This window comes from Eumetopias jubatus, unplaced genomic scaffold (genome assembly GCF_037043125.1).
Source record: "Eumetopias jubatus isolate StellerSeaLion01/CBP00866 unplaced genomic scaffold, mEumJub1_p1.0 scaffold_14, whole genome shotgun sequence".
Classification (NCBI taxonomy): Eukaryota; Metazoa; Chordata; class Mammalia; order Carnivora; family Otariidae; genus Eumetopias; species Eumetopias jubatus.
The window spans coordinates 4,758,406-4,774,511 of NW_028274820.1; the positions used below are offsets into that span (position 1 = coordinate 4,758,406).

Sequence of the window (16,106 nt, forward strand, 5' to 3'; positions counted from 1 at the left end):
GACACGAGCTGGGTCCAAAAGCTACAATCGACAGGAGTCTTGCCAGCTACCTTTCTGGTTTTGTCCTCTCTCATCCCACCTCAAACGCTCCTGACACCCCCAGGTGCATGCTACAAGCGTCCCCTAAATTACCTCCAAATGTGCAGATGTGTGGACATGGCTTCGATTCCAATTTGAGCACTGAGTGACCTCTCAGTCCCTTTGGGCAAGTTACCAGACATCCCCGGCTCAGTTTCCCAATCTGCAGCTCTAACAACTCCACGGGAAACACAGAAGACACAGGGGAGGTTTTAGCACGGGACTCCGAGTTATCACTGTCCTCTTAGTATTTTTCACGGTACTTATGCGAGATGGGTATTTGCTATTGAAGAATCTAAACCACAACGTGGTTCCTAAGTTGCCCACGGTCACGGGGCGCCACCAATGGAAGAAACAAGAGCCAAGAACTATCTGGCCCCGAGCCTGGCCGCCCCCAACATCTGTGACATTGGCCAAGGCTCCCTGCAGGGGAAGATAAAAAACCCTTCACCTTCTCTACTGACCTTCTTTTCTAACTGTGGTCTCTTCCACTTGGCAAACAGATTATCCGAGCCAAGTGCTGGAGTCTAGTGTCTCCACGGGAGCCCCGGGTCCCTGGATGTATGACTCCGGGCGCCATGGACAATGTCTGCAATCCATCTTGGGAGGCCTCACTGTGATGCTCACACATTCCTGTCTCCAAACGGACCACGGTCCCGAAATGAACACGCACACGAATGACCACACAGCTCAGCTTCAGCCGCAGGCAGGAAGAGCCATTAGAAACAGCTTTTTTTTTTAGATTTATTTATTTATTTGAGAGAGAGAGAGAACACGAGCAGGGGGAGAGGCAGAGGGAGAGGGAGAAGCAGGCTCCCCGCGGAGCAGGGAGCCCAACGAGGGGCTCGATCCCAGGTCCCTGGGATCATGACCTGAGCCAAAGGCAGATGCTTAACGACTGAGCCACCCAGGCGCCCTGGCCTTTTCCATTTCAAACAAGCTGTTTCTGGGGCACCTGGGTGGCTCAGTTGGTTAAGCATCTGCCTCCCGCTCGGGTCACGATCCCGGGGTCCTGGGATCGAGTCCCACATTGGGCTCCCTGCTCCACGGGGAGCCTGCTTCTCCCTCTGTCTGCTGCTCCCCCTGCTTGTGCTCTCTCTCTCTCTGACAAATAAATACAATCTTTAAAAAAATAAAAAACATAAAATGAGAAAAGACCAAACTTCGAAAAACCACAATCCTCTGAAACCTCACGTTATCAAAAATACAGTCAAGAGAAAGCTAAACCCAGAATGACTGTGTTACTAATTCCATCCCTAAGTATAGACCCAAAGGTCCTGAGAGCAGGGACTCCAACGGGTACCGTACACCTGTGTCTTCTGCTGCACCATTCCCGGCAGCTGTGGGTGGACGCAGCCCGGTGCACATGGACGGACGGACAGACGGACCAACATGCAGTGCGTGTGCACCGCGGAGGAGGATTCAGCCACAGAAGGAATGAAATTGGGGTACACACTATAATGAGGATGAACCTCAAAGACCGTGCTCAGTGAAATAAGCCAGACACAAAGAACAAAGAGTATAGGATTCCACACCCGTCACGTAACTAGAAGAAGCAAACTCACAGAGACAGTAGCGTGGAGGTTACCAAGAGCTGGGGGCGGGGTGGGGTTACTGCTTTAATACATACAGACTTTCTGTTTGGGACGATACAAAAGTTTTTGAAATAGATGGTGCTCATAACTGCCCAACGCCGTGACTATAACGAACGCCACGGAACTGTGCACTTAACAACAGTTAAAATGATCGATCTGATGTCATATATATTTTACCACAATAAAAACATATCTGTAAAAAACCGTCAAGAGCAATTCTAGCTATTATAAAACCACTGACGTTTAAAGGAAAACGCAACCCTTCCTGCAGGGTGCGGCTGGGAGACGCCTGAAGCATTCCAACGACTGTCACACAAAAATAAGCTGCTTACGTTGGAACAAGCTAATAAACACGAGAGCACTAAATCCTCTCTGCCAGAGAGAAAGAACAGGTCAAGGAAAGTCACAGTGAGCCTTTTGTTTTAAACACCGGGTCCCCTGCAAAGAACCAGCCAAGTCGACCTCAAACACACGGCGCAAACCTTCAGGCCTCTAATCAGAGCATCCGAGGGGGCCCTGCAGATCACAGGAGGCAGAGAACAGCGCCAGACCTTTGTCAAATTCTGTACTGCGGGCCCAGGGCATCTTGTTAAGAGGAACCCAAACTCGAACCTGGTGTCAGATGCAAAGTGGGGAAGGGGAGGCTCAGAGAGGCAGGGTGGAGGGCCCCACAGGGTCGGGGGGTGAGGGGGGTGGTTCCTGCAACCCCCAAGCTCACTCAGTCCAGACCCGGGGCTGGGGGCGCCACCGGCAGAGAAGAGCAGGTGGCATTTGGACACACTTGACAGAGGGAGGTGTGCCTTCCTAGCCCAATCCCAGACCTTGAGCCTCGCCACCACCTTGCCCAGCTCTGTCGCCCCATTTCCCATGTGCCATGAGTGTCCATGGTCCAAACACACACAGCAATGCTTTCCCCTGTGTGCCTTCTGCCAGTTTTCCTATTTGATTGTTTCTCTTACTTAGAGGGCTTTTAAAAATAAACCGAGGCTCCTAATAGTCTGCGTGCTAAATGCACTGCAGTGATCTGTCCCAGGCCGGAGTGTGCAGGTTAGTGTTTGGAAGGCCACTATGCCCCTGCACAGATGTGTATCTGCCGTGTCCTCAAACACCATTTTTCCTTTACAGTGGTGCTGAGCCTTACTGAGGAATTTCTTTCTTAGCCTGAGGGCACAAGGATTCTCAAGACTCATTCCTATTTGAATAAATTTTTAGAAAATGCTGTTTTCTACTTGTAGTGATTGAACTGGCCTGAAACTGATGATTAAGGATAGGATGGGGGCAGGGGTCCAGTCCCCCCCCCCACCCCCCCGCATCCAGCCCCATGGGTCCTCGCTGCTCTGCTGGGACTTCTCCAAGCTGCACCAAGTTTCCATAAATGTGCGGGGCTCTTTATGACACATCTATTCTGGTCCTCAGGTCTATGCATCCCTGAATCATTAACACACTTTCCTAATTGTAATGGCTCCTAAAGAAGCTTTGTTATCATCCGTTACGAGCCATCTGGGGCACGTGGATGGTTCAGTCAGTTGAGCAGCGACTCCTGACCTCGGGGTTGTGAGTTTGAATCCCACATTGGGTGTAGCGATGACTTAAAGAAATAAAATCTTAAAGACAAATAAAGTTAGGAGCCATCTGACAAGTCACACCAAAACTCTGCAAAACGTGGGTGCATGTGCATTAAATTTAAAGACAAATTTGATAATATTTGACATCTTTGCTAGTTAAGGCTTCTGATTTGCGATCACAGAAGAGCGCTCCAACTGTTTATGTCTTTTTTATGCCCTTCAGCAGCAACTTACACTTGGGTGTGAGTCTGTGTTTGCACAGACACAACTAATATTATCCCTGTATATACGGTGGATGCTGTACGCTTGTGACAGGTTACGGAAGTTCCCTAAAGTTCCGGCTTAGCCAGGGTTTTGCTCTCGTCATCTGTTCTGTGTATGAGTGGAGAATTGTGTATATCCTTGTGGTCACTGGTGAGATATCACTCTTCCCCCTTCAGTCTCTGAATGTGTCAATGCCTTCACCATCTAACGTTGGTAAAGCATGCTTGCACGATTATAATGAACCCAACTTGGTCATAACATTTGTTTGTTTGATGTTTAATTTAAAGCAAAGGGGTAAATTTGACTACCGCTTTACACGGTTGTATGATCATGCGAAATACACCCGTATGTGGATTTCTTGTGCTGTCTCCTGCAGAGCTACAGAGCATTGGAAGATGAGTGGAGGCTCTGGTCTCTACCTCTCCGACAGTTCGTGTAAAAGGAGCAACGATTTGCTCCTTGAAGGTTTTGTGACACTCACATCTGCAAAACCCCAAGCATTTTTGCGGCGATGGTATTGGATTATAGACTCCATTCTGCCATATAATTCCTTATTAAGATTTTGTATTTTGCCAGGAGTCGAATTATTATGTTTCACTTTGCTTTCCTCTTTCAACTCTTCCTCCTTATTTCTTCCGAATTCTGTACCTGAAACTTTCGAGTGCTGTCCACACCACTCACAGAGCTATACATTCTGTCAGCACATTCCAGATGCATTCACTGTACAGGAGAAACAGTCTTGGCTTTCCTAGGTAATCGCTAGGTTAGTTTTTTAGGTAATCTCTAGGGATCAGGGTTTTTTTTTTTTTTTAAGACTTTATTTGTTTAGAGCAGTTTTAGAGGAGGGTATGGAGATTTCCCACATACCCAGTGCCTCCTACAAGCGTGGCCTCGCCCATGATCAACTTCACTCACTAGAACGGTTTTTTTTTTTTTTTTTTTTTTTTTAAACCACAGATGCTGATATATCATAACCGGCCATAGCTGACCTTAGGGTTCAGTCTTGGTGTGGAACGTTCCATGGGTTTGGACAAATATATCCATCCTTATGACATCATAACACAGTATTGCCACCGCTCTAAATCCTCCCTGCTCTGCCTAGTCATGTTTTTCCATTGCCACCCTGGCAACCACTGGTCTCGTTACTGTCTCCACAGTTTCTCCTTTTCCAGAACGTCACAGACTTGGAATCCTACTGCCCGTCGATTTTTCACACTGGCTTCTTCCACACAGGACTATGCATCCCAGCTCCCTCCCCGTCTTTCTGTGACTTGATAGCTCATTTCTTCTTAGTGCTGCACTGTCTGGATGGACCAGCTTATTTATCCGTACTTCTAATGAAGGATGTCATGGTTGCTTCCAAGCTTTTTGGCAGTTATGAATAAAGCAGCCACGCACATCCCTGTGTAGGCAGGCTTCTGTGTGGACATAAGCTTTCAACTCTTCTGCGTAAGAGCGAAGGTGTGCAACTGCTGGATCTTATGGTCAGAGTAAGCTCAGTTTTGCAAGAAACTGACAAACTGCCCTCCAAAACACCTGTGCCATTTTGCATTCCCACCGACAGTGAATGAGAGTTCTTGTGGCTCCAACATGCTTGTCAGCATTGTGTGTTGCCGTTTCGTTTTTGCGATCCATTATCCATTTCCCTCATATTTGCACAGTCACAGGGATGAACTTGCTCATGGTTTTCTTGTGTTACTGTTTGAACTCCCTGGCGTGCTCTCCACGTGGTTTTCCTATGCACCCATCTCCCTCAAGAAGTGTCTGTGCTGGAGGTTTGCAGTTTTGGTAGATTTTACAAAGGACTGGGTTTTGGTTTTGTTCCCACCTATCGATACTTTCTTCATCATTCCCCTCATTTCTGATCTCAGTTTTTGTAACTATTTCCTCTATATTCCTTAGCATTCTTCATTTGTCACGCTCCTAATTTCCATTTTTCTGCCAAGATTACAAATGGAGTCTCGAACACTTTATACAATTTTCTACCTGCAGTACACGCATTTTTCACTCAATTCTAAATGACTGGTACTTTCATTGTGACTTCTGCTGTAATCCCCGAGTGGGGCAATGGTGTGTTTTAAAGTTTCCACACACGTTTATGTGTTTTTGTTTTGAACTTTTTCTGTTGATTTCCAATTTTACTCACACTGGATCAAAGAACGTGGCTTGCATGAAATAGATTGCTTCAAATTTAGTGCAAAAAAATAAATTTAAAACATAAAATTTAGAGCAGTTTCCCATACGTGGTCGACTTTTTAAAAAGCTACACAGATTTTAGAAAAGAATCAAGAGTCTGTTGGGTGCAGGGTTCTATATATTTCTACTAATCCGAGCCTGTTAATACCGTTACAGATATGACTGGAATGACTCTGACATATTTTGTATTTTCTACCTGACATCCTTTTTATTTTTCACGTCTTGTTTCTCTTCCTCTTCTCCTGATATTGGTTGTTTTTATTAAATATAGATTCCCTTGTATCTTTTTCTGCTAGATTAGAAACTATATACGTGTATTGTTTCAGTAATTACAGTCAATATTTTAGTTGCAACTAAGATTTTAAAATATGTAACTAAGGGGGCGCCCGGGTGGCTCAGTTGGTTGAGCATCTGACTCTCAGTTTCGGCTCAGGTCATGATCTCAGGGTCATGAGATCGAGCCCCGTGTCAGGCTCCATGCTTAAGATTCTCTCTCTCCCTCTGCCCGCCCCCTCAAATAAATAAAATCTTTAGAATACATAACTAAGTGTACTTTTTTCTAATGCAGTCTCAAATTGTTTTACGTTCTACTTCTCCTAACTGGAGTCTTATTATATAACTGCTCATGGAAAAAACCCTAAAATGGCATTATGATATAACCACACATAGAACAAACCTCAACACACACACACACACACACACACACACACTCAGGGCGTCTAATTATCGGAAGTTCAGTTTAACCTTAGTTTAACAATTCATATGGAATTGACCTTGTGACATGGCGCCCCTTTCTCCACGGATTACGTGTCCCCTACTTGGCGCCTTGCAAGGCATTCATGATCTTCTTTCTAAAGTACAACTTGCAATAAATCTTTCAGAGAAGACCGACAGTAACAAATTTTCTCAATCTTTGCCTGAAAAAGCCTTCTTTGCTTTCAGTACGTGTTGGTGTGAACCTGCAGACAGACGGTCACTTTCCCTGCAGCGCTCTGAGAACACCCACGTTAGCCTCTGGCACTTGCTGGGCACGCGTGGGCTGCCTGTCCGATGGTTGTTCAGGCGCTGGGAAGTCTGCATTTTCGCCGCAGACCTTCTCTTTGCCTTGGATTTCTGGAATCTTCCTAGATGCTTCCCAGTGTGGATTAGTCTTCCCTTTCCCTCTTGGTTTTTTGAGCCCCCCTCTGGGGACTGTCTGTCCAGTTCTGGCTAATTGCCACCAGCCTCTCTTCAAATTCCTCCCCTCCCTCCCCCGTGCATGCTCCAGGCCATGTGAGTGTGTGTGTCCAATGGCCCACTAGAGTTTCCCAGGTCTCTCTGTGCTGTCGGGAGGTGATGCCAACTCACTAATTCTCCTTAGACTGAATCCGGAACTTTGAAAATGCCAATAACTATATATTTCACTTCTAAAACATGCCCCCCTCCCCCCCGCCCCATCGCCCCGCTGCATTTCGGTTTGTCCTTTAGGACACCGTGCTTTCATTCACCTTCCCTGAGCAGGACACACTCACTTTCTTCAAAGCCATGGTCAGACCCATCTTCGCTGCATGTGGAAAGCAGCGGTCTGGTGATTCTGGTGGCTGTATTTCTCAGTGTGTAGGGACTTCAGTTTGCAGACTCTTGGGGGGTGGCTTGTGCCCTGCGCCCGCCTCCAGTGTGGGGATGGAGCAGGGCACTCAGAACCACTGCTGTCTCTCAGAAGGCTGCCTGGGCCCGGCCAGCCGTGCCTGGCTCCCCGATCTGAACTGCCCTCCGTTGCTGGCTCTCTTCTATAGCCCGGTGGAAATAAGCATGGGCGCTGCTCACTCTCTAAAAACATCTGTCCCGTGGGCCCAGTTTGCATGAGTCCTTCTGATTTCCCTATTTTACATGCAACTTGTGCAGAATTATTGAGGATCGGAGGGGAAAAGGTGTTCAAGGTCACAGGTGGAGACGCATTCATTCGTTCCCTTTGGCCCTGCTTCAGGTGCTGGGACATGCTCGACGCTCAGCTTCAGCAGCTGGCATGCCACTCTGGGGCAAGGAAGGGAATCCGCTCTGCTCTGCATGAGGCCCGCTCCACCGTCTGTGCTCAACCCTCATGGGCACTCACTGAGCAGCTGTGAGATCCATGGGATACTTGAATATACATCTTAGTTTTAAACCTTAAAAAAACTTTAAGATTTATTTATTTATTTATTAAAATTCTTATTTCTTTAACAGGGAGAAAGAGAGAGAGAACACAAGCAGGGAAGAAGCAGAGAGACAGGGAGAAGCAGATTCCCCGCTGAGCAGGGAGCCCAATGTGGGGCTCGAGCCCAGGACCCTGAGATCATGACCTGAGCCGAAGGCGGATGCTTAACTGACTGAGCCACCCAGGCGTCCCAAGGGTTAAGCTTTAAAAAGTCCTTTCCATGTAATTTTTTTTCTAACTTTTGGATTAAAGCATCAACGTAGATTTTTAAACATCACTACCCAAACTTCGATAATTTTCAGTTTAAATGGGACCCCTAGTAATCAGTGAAACGTAATCAATTAAAATGTTCCTAAGTTGCAAAGCCAATCAATATTAACAAATCGGGTTTCTTTCTTGTTGCAAGGGTTCTCAAAGATGACCCTAACATTATGCTTGACACAGATTCCCAACTGTTTGACACGGCTTCTAACACTTGAGAAAACAGCTCTTTGACTTCATGGGAAGCTCCCAGCTCTTATTTTTTGCTAAATTTCAACCTCTCTCTGATTAAGCCATTTTAAAAATCCTATTATTCTAATGCCTCCCAGCTCTAAAGCCTACAACGTATTGTACTTAACCTCTCCAGTAGTCCAAACCATGAGCTGAGCTGTGGGCATTTTTCCTGACCCCTCCCCCAGTCAGACGGCTTCCCTTGGCGGGCTCCCCACCCCCACCCCCGTGACAACGCGTGCATCGTTGGACCTAATTTGCTTTTAACCCTTGTCCTTTCTTTCCCGTGATAATCCCGTCAGAAATTAATATAACAGGAATAGAATCAGAGCAAGGCAGAGAACTACCAAGAGCGCAGACACACAAAACTAGCCTGAGTGCAAATATACACACGCCAGCATCAAGAGGACTGCACATGGAGGAGCCCCCGACAGGTAACGTCGGGTTCCCTTCATGTTGCATCCTGAGAGAACTCATGTGGAACTGATTCTGAAGTTCTGTTCACTGCGGTTGGCTCACGGAACAGAAATACAGGTCTCCCCTCGCTATTCGGAGCTCAGCGTTCCTGTGAAACATTTTCCAAGCTGAAACGGTGTAAGACAAAGAAGCAATTACCATTAATTCATAGGACAAATTTGGGGAGCGTTCTAAGAGTCTCCTCTGATAACGGATGAACAAAAGACCTGGAGATACACCGCAGGTGCTCACAGCTCTGATGCTGGATGCTGAAATGCTGAGCGCAGCTCAGGGGCAAGGGGCTTGGCGGGGCCGCCGACCTGTTCAGCACCCGCTGCCTCTAGAATGGCTCCCTGCAAAAGCAATGCTGAGTCTTCCTTCCTTCTTTTTTTTTTTTTTTTTAATATGTTATTTATTTGTCAGAGAGAGAGAGAGAGAAAGCACAAGCAGGGGGGAGCGGCAGGCAGAGGGAGAAGCAGACCCCCCGCAGAGCAGGGAGCCCGATGCAGGACTCGATCCCAGGACCCTGGGATCATGACCTGAGCCGAAGGCAGACGCTTAACCCAACGAGCCACCCAGGCGCCCCAAAAGCAACGCTGAGTCTTCCTTTCTAAAAGCGGAAATCCTCTCTGGATTTCTTTAGGTGAGCAAAAAACAGGTACTAAGGTAGGTCTTCCGTGAAAGCGAAGCAACGTGAAACAAACTTTCAAAAAGGCGGGATATGGGTAGGTCAGGATATCGCAACCATGTTTTTTTGTTTTGTTTTCTTCTGTTTTAGAATTTGTTTTCCTTACGAGGGGAAAAGAGCCGAGGTCGGAACCTTCTCGGGTGAGGGCCAAGAAGGGTCTCGCAGAACACGGAGTCCTAGCACCGTGGCAAAGCTGCAGCGGGGGCTTCGGGCATCCGTGGCACCGCGTTTTTGTCATTCCTTACCCTGGTGATTCGTGAGCTGGTCCGGCGGGGCAGGGAAGCCAGGTCCTGCCAGATCTCGCGGACCGAGAGGGGGCGTCTGTTCCACCTGGTCCTGGAAAAGGCGGGAGCACAGAGGCTTTGGTCAAAGGAAGCACTTCACACTCTTGTCCACATCCACCCTCCCCCGTATGTCCTTCTTCCTCAACTTCTTACTTCACTGTATTCACCTTCTAGGTTTTTAAACGTCGGTTGTTTAAAATACACCGTATCAGGGAAGTTAATCATGGAAACGTGCCACCTGCTTAGCAAGGGCGTCAGAACAGAAGTTACCTCTAGGTCTCTGGCTTAAATTGCTTTGCCTGAATAGCAATTCAAAAAGAATTATTATCAACTGTTGGATTTGAGCACGGAATATAAATAATTAGCATTCCACAGAGCACATGCATTTTCTGCAACAATTACTGGTAATCAAGCCCTAGGCGGTCTGTTATCTGGCACGGAAACATCCAGAGACAGCTTTATAATTGGCCCCCTCTACAAAGCAGAAGGGCCCAGAGGCATTTTTTTTTTCTTTCAGACACATCAGGATTAGAACAGAAATTTTAGGCAAAAGTTAAAACAGCAATGTTACAATCAATTCCACAACTCTAGGAAAAAACGTCTTCGTGAAGATTATAATCAAGCCAATGAAAGACATGTTAAAATGTGGGAAAAGAAAATGGGCCTTTTCATATTTACACACTTAGAATACTAGTAGGGATTAACATGGGATGGAAAGAGGTCAAGTTTCGCTTTCAGATTTGAGAAATTTTGAGATTTCTACACTGCACGTGGATTACCTCCATAATTAGGTCTTAGAACTGTGTCTGCAAGGGACATCTACTATCGGCACAAAGAGCAGGCAACTCATCCCTACCTATGCAAAGGGACCTCTCGGTACCACCAACTGTCTCAAGCGGAATATTCCCCAAGCTGTGCCGGGCTGGACTCCCAATTTACAGCTGGGGACACTCGGGCACAGGAAGGTTATGTCCACCTTACTGCCCCCTGCCAGGAAGGGGCAGTCCTGGTATTAGAACCCAGGCGGTGGGGTTCAGAGCCCACGTGCCTTCCCACCCCACGCTGCCCAAGAAACTCAAAAAAGTTCATTCATTTTGACAAGTCGCTCTGTCACCTGAATGCTCCCCAGCAAGTGGTTCTCTGTCCGGAGCCTTAGCCTGGGGCTGTAGAAACAGATGGATGATACTCTACTCCCTCCACTGTGTGAACGCCAACCTGCACGCACACACACGGGGGTCTGGTCCATGCTGTGCGGGGGGGGTGGGGGGGGGTGGGAGGGGCGCTCGCTAGAGTTGGGGAGGCAGAGACAGGGCCACTGGGAAGAGAGTCCAGAAGGGTCAGCTCACCGACATCTACCACTCAGCAGAAGGAAGCTCGGTCCCTGAGACCACAGTCACACTTGCCCCCAGAAAATCTGGAGAAAACGGATCCAAGCCCCAAGGTGTGATAGGGTGCCTTCACTGCTTGTCTCTCTCCAAAAAAAAATAGCTTCCTTTTTGATTTTTAATCATAGATGCAATACTCGCTAACTCTGAGAATCTAGATGCTAAAGAAAAGCTTAAAGAAAAAACTTCAAATGAACCTCTCTTCTTTCACCCTCAGATGATACCCTATCAGTTTTTGGTCTGTTCTTTCAGAGACGAGAAAAAATGCACCAACGTGGTACGTCTGGGTGCAATGTTTGAATTACTTATGGAGAATGTATATGTTACATATGGATCGTGTGGGGGTTACAAGTGATCCTGATTAAAAAAAAAATGGATTCATAATCAAATGACACTTGTTACTGAATTTTACCCTATCTTTCTGAAATCTCCCACGACAACAAAGCATCTCCATCAGCACTTCCAAGCCCTGGACCACTCCACTGGATGGGCGAGCAGCGTGACTTCAGGAACCCATACCCTACCAGTGAGCAGGTGGTTAGCGAAGAATGGAAGTTTCTGGTTAGGAAAGTGGAGAGGAGCTGGTTTGCAGGACACAGAGTCTGGAGGCAAGAGCAAACCCACCAGGAGCCCTGAGGAGGTGCTGAGGACGGAGCTCAGTTGTCAGGGTCAGCGCATGAGGTGGTTACCTCCCAGAGCCCCAAATGCAGTGCAGCACCCCCTTCTGAGGTCACCCCAGCTCGTTTCTGCAATCCTTCATGCGGTCGGCTCTTTACCATCTGGAATAAATATTTTTTTCTTTCTTTTCCAAATTTTGAAACAAGCAGGTCAATTTTGGGAAATAGAGCAGAAGTACAATAAAAACGTACCTGAAACCCCTGACAGTAGGTAGGGTAACTGACGGCACTCTCGGGGACTTAGCACCTCTAGACACCGTGGAAATCACACGGTGTGAACAATCCGGAGTCCCGCCTCCCCGTCCCCCATGAACATGACAAGATACTATTTTCAAACCTTGGTAAGTATTTTTTTCAGATTCTAAACTACTCTAGTACACACTTGCAGCCAGTTGCAAGTTTCAGACGGTGTACTAACTAACAATCCAATCCCACCTCTGTGCATAAAACCCTGGCCGCATTTCTGATTATTCCGGATTATCTTCCAGAACCCTGGAAGTTGAACCACTAGACCAAAGGTTTCACACGTATTTTTTTCTGAGCTTAGATACATACTGTCAAAATCTTGCTCACGCAGTTTACCCTTCCACCCAAAATAGAGGAGAAGTGCCCGTTTCATAATATCTGCGGCAGACCGAAGACTGGTGATCTTTCTGGAATTTTTTTCTTGCCAATCCCAGAGGTAAACCGTGGCCTCGGCCTGTGGTTTTCAGTGCAGGTCTCAAATACCGAAGTTGACCATTTTCCAGAGCTTCTTAGCCCTTTGTCCTTCTTCTTTTGGACTACCCTCTGATGGCTCAGCGGGACAAGCACCTGAGCGCACCAGGGCTTTCCAAACAGGCCAAGCCCGCCCCCACCCCTTGGGAGCTGAGCCCCCCTTGGGGCCAGTTCTCTGGAGTCTGACTCAACTGACTCATCTATAATAAAATGGGTTTGATGACCCCCTCCGGGATTGCTGGAGGCTTTATTTACAACACCAAGTGCAAAGCCAGGGCCCAAGTCCCGGCGAGCACCCGGCCCATGGACGTGGGCATCCTCCGCCCCCTGCAAACTCGTGTTTGTGCCTCCATATTCCTCCAGAATGAGCTCTTGACGTGTAAGAAACCATTTGCTTGTGTCTGTTGCAAACGCTTTTCCCCGCTTGTCTGTCTGCAGTCTTAACTGAATTTTTGATTCTCAGAAGTGTAATTCAACGTAGGCCAGTTTACTGAACTTTCCTTCTCAGTTCATCGTGGCAACATTGATGACTGCCTTTGTCCTCTCTCCAGGAAACCGGAGCGCGTCCGTGTATGTTTTATTCTGGTCTCTTTTCCGACGTGACGTATTCCTCGCTCATCTTGCTGACATTTATACTGGTGGACAGGGAAGAGGTGAGACCATAAACTGGCCCCCTGTTCACTCTGCCCTTTGTGCCTGAGCCGGAAGGTCACCTTCATCCCACCTTATAATCTCCACACCCACGCGTGTCTGAGCCTCGGCCACACTCGTGCATGGATCCCACAGATCTGCCCGTCCCGAAGCCACAGCCACACTCGCTATCCTCACGGCTTCCGACACATTTTGGTTGGCACCCACTTCGCCTCCTGCTCCTTTTGCATGGATCTCTCCTCCTCGAATTGTCTCAAGGTTTGCTTTAGTTATTAAAACTTCTCTTCTGGCGTGTTTGCTTACGTATGAGTGACATGGATGCTGGTTGTGGACCATCTGGTTGAAATCAGATGGCACGTACATCAGCAGAGTATAAACCAAGGGTCCAGCCTCCCTGTGGCTCAGGCCCCACCCAGCCTGTCCCTCTGGGAATGGACAGCCCCCGGGGTGTCTCCTGCGCAGGCTCAAGTCCAAATCCGAGACCCCGTCACCCCCCCAAGTGCCACCATCCCTAAGCACGCCTCTCGTCAGGGGCAAGCAGACCTGACCCCATGGAGACATCGATTTAGAAAACAAGGACCTTCCAAACCTAATTTAGGCAACCTTGTCACCAGATTTAGCAAATGCAAATACAGGCTGTCCAGCAAAACCTGAGCTGCAGATGGACAAACTAACCACTTTTGGGTCTAAGTCAGTCTCAGGCATTGCGTGGGACTTGTCCAAGAAAACATTTTTGTGGTTTATCTGAATTTAACTGGGCATCCTATACATTATCAGGCAGCTGTGTACCTCCAGAACCGTTCAAAATCGGACAGGTCTGCATGGCCAATTACAGCGGTAAGAACAAAATGTCGACGCGTGGCTCATTTGTTCGTACATAAGACTCCCAAGTCAAAAACAAAAAACAAAACAAAAAAAACATACTTTAAAGAATTCAACAGGTGGAAGCTTCAGACAAGAATCTTATTATCCTGGGAAGTGAGAAAGGACGCAACAGTAGGAAACCGCTGGTGTTTGTAAAATAAAGCCCCGGGAGAAGCAAACCACCAGTGCAGGCGAAGGTCAGGCACAAATGTCCCTCTTGAAAGGCAAACAGTGGCACTTGGCCAGGCTCAGGGTCACGAAAACTGGGACAGGAATAACAAGCCTGTCCCTATGCCGGCTTGGTCTCCCGGGGCTCATTTTTGTTTGTCCGGGTGGGTTTCCTGTTCCAGGTTAGTGAGCCTCCCCTTAGGGTCAGGAGCCAGCACTACGGAGTGTCCTTGGCAGGAGGCCCGGGGCCTCGTTGGGGGCCTGGGGGGGTGGTCCAGGATTCTTCTCCAAGGTGGCTGCTCGCTGCTAAGGCTTCTTTAAACCAGAGCCCTTCATTACTGGGCTGTCTACCTCTAGGGAAGGCGGGAGCCTGGAAGAGCCCCTAATTAGCTATGCGGGTCACCTCACTATTCGGTACTGGATCCCCAGATCCATTTGGCTATAGAAATACTTTCCAAAGTCAGAGGCAGGCATCCAGTGGAGCAGGGCAGAAATGCTGCCTCCACTAATATGAAGAAGAGCCCCCCGCCCCGTAGAATAACCTTGTGCTGAGTGATTTCCTTCCACCCTCACTAAGCCCTGCAGCGTGGGGGGTGGATGTGGGGGGAATGACCCCGCAGCGGCAGGCTGGGCCAGGAGCTCCCACAGGACTTGGCGATGGGGCACCGGGAGGGGACGAGGGACGGATCCTCCAGCTGGGCAGTGCTCTCCTCTAGAAAGTTCCTTCTTGAGTCACACTCCCGGGGGGTTACGTGAATGCCCCCCCCTCCACCTCGCTCCTTCAGGCCTGTTGCTGGCCCCAGGCTGGGGTACCAACCCAACTGGCTTCTCCGGACCCCTCCAGCCCCCTCCCTGAAGCACTTCCTCCCCTGGCAGGAGCGTGCCCACTGTATGAGCTGAGTGAGACCCCTGCCCAGGGAGGCAGGTGCTGACCCTCCCTCGCTCGGCTAACGCAGAACCCGAGGTTTCAAAGACCACACGGAAAAGGTGCCTCGAGCCGGGGTCTGAACCTAGTGCGCCCGGCTGTCAGGGTAGCAGGAATCAATGGGAGGTCAGACCTCCAGGGGGAGCTGCTGAGAAATGCAGACTCCCAGGCCTGCAGGCCTGCAAGGTCCTGACTGCAGGGCTGGGGCTGAGTTTGAGCACCTCACCCCAGGTGACTCAGTTCCACGGAATATTCCGGGGGGGCCGCCTTCCTGCCCTGGCTTCCCGCCAGCTAGAACGCACAGCTCGCAGCAGGTAGGCCGCCCCATCCTGCTCTGCCCGGGAATTTTTCACTCTCCGGAATGTTCTCTCCCTTGCCCTCCACACGCATGAGGCACTCATCTTCAAAGGCCTCGCTGGGAAGCCACCTCCTTCTGGAGCCTTCTCTAAAAGCCCAGATGAAAACGGTCTCTTACCCCTCCTCCTGCTGCGCTCTGTAATTCAGCGCGTGCCCCTGCCCGCTGACGTCCCCAGACGTGCGGCAGGGACGCCTCCACCCCCCCCCCCCACAGTGAGGTGGTGAAGGTGAGGGCCCGCTGGAAGGAAGGCCATGGAGCCCAGCAAGAAGAGCTGATGAGACGCATCACAACCCGGCCTGGGCACCCACAGAGCCAGACTCCACGCGCGCGGTGATGGCTGGCACCCACCCGCATCCTGTGGCAAGGGGGGGCGTCGAATACCTCATTGCCCATGCTGGCTGCCAGACAGCCCAAGCCGCCCAAGAGAAACACCGCTGTGGAGTTGGAGAACGTCCGCTGGGCGGTTTGAGCCGTTTCCCAATCTAAAAACGCAGGACCAACGCGGGCCTCGGGGAGCAGGTGGGGGGCTTCAATGAGACAGGAGTGTAACAGTCAGCACGGTGTCTGCCA

At 49.1% G+C, this 16,106-nt stretch overlaps 1 protein-coding gene across 1 annotated transcript in view; it reads right to left on the reverse strand.

The window, feature by feature from the left end:
* GRB10 (growth factor receptor bound protein 10) overlaps positions 1-16,106 on the reverse strand; it is a 171,694-nt gene that overhangs the window by 79,929 nt on the left and 75,659 nt on the right. The window contains exon 4 of the mRNA XM_088018287.1: positions 9,753-9,843. Coding sequence (XP_087874413.1) covers positions 9,753-9,843 — 91 coding nt within the window. The remainder of the gene's footprint in view (positions 1-9,752; positions 9,844-16,106) is intronic.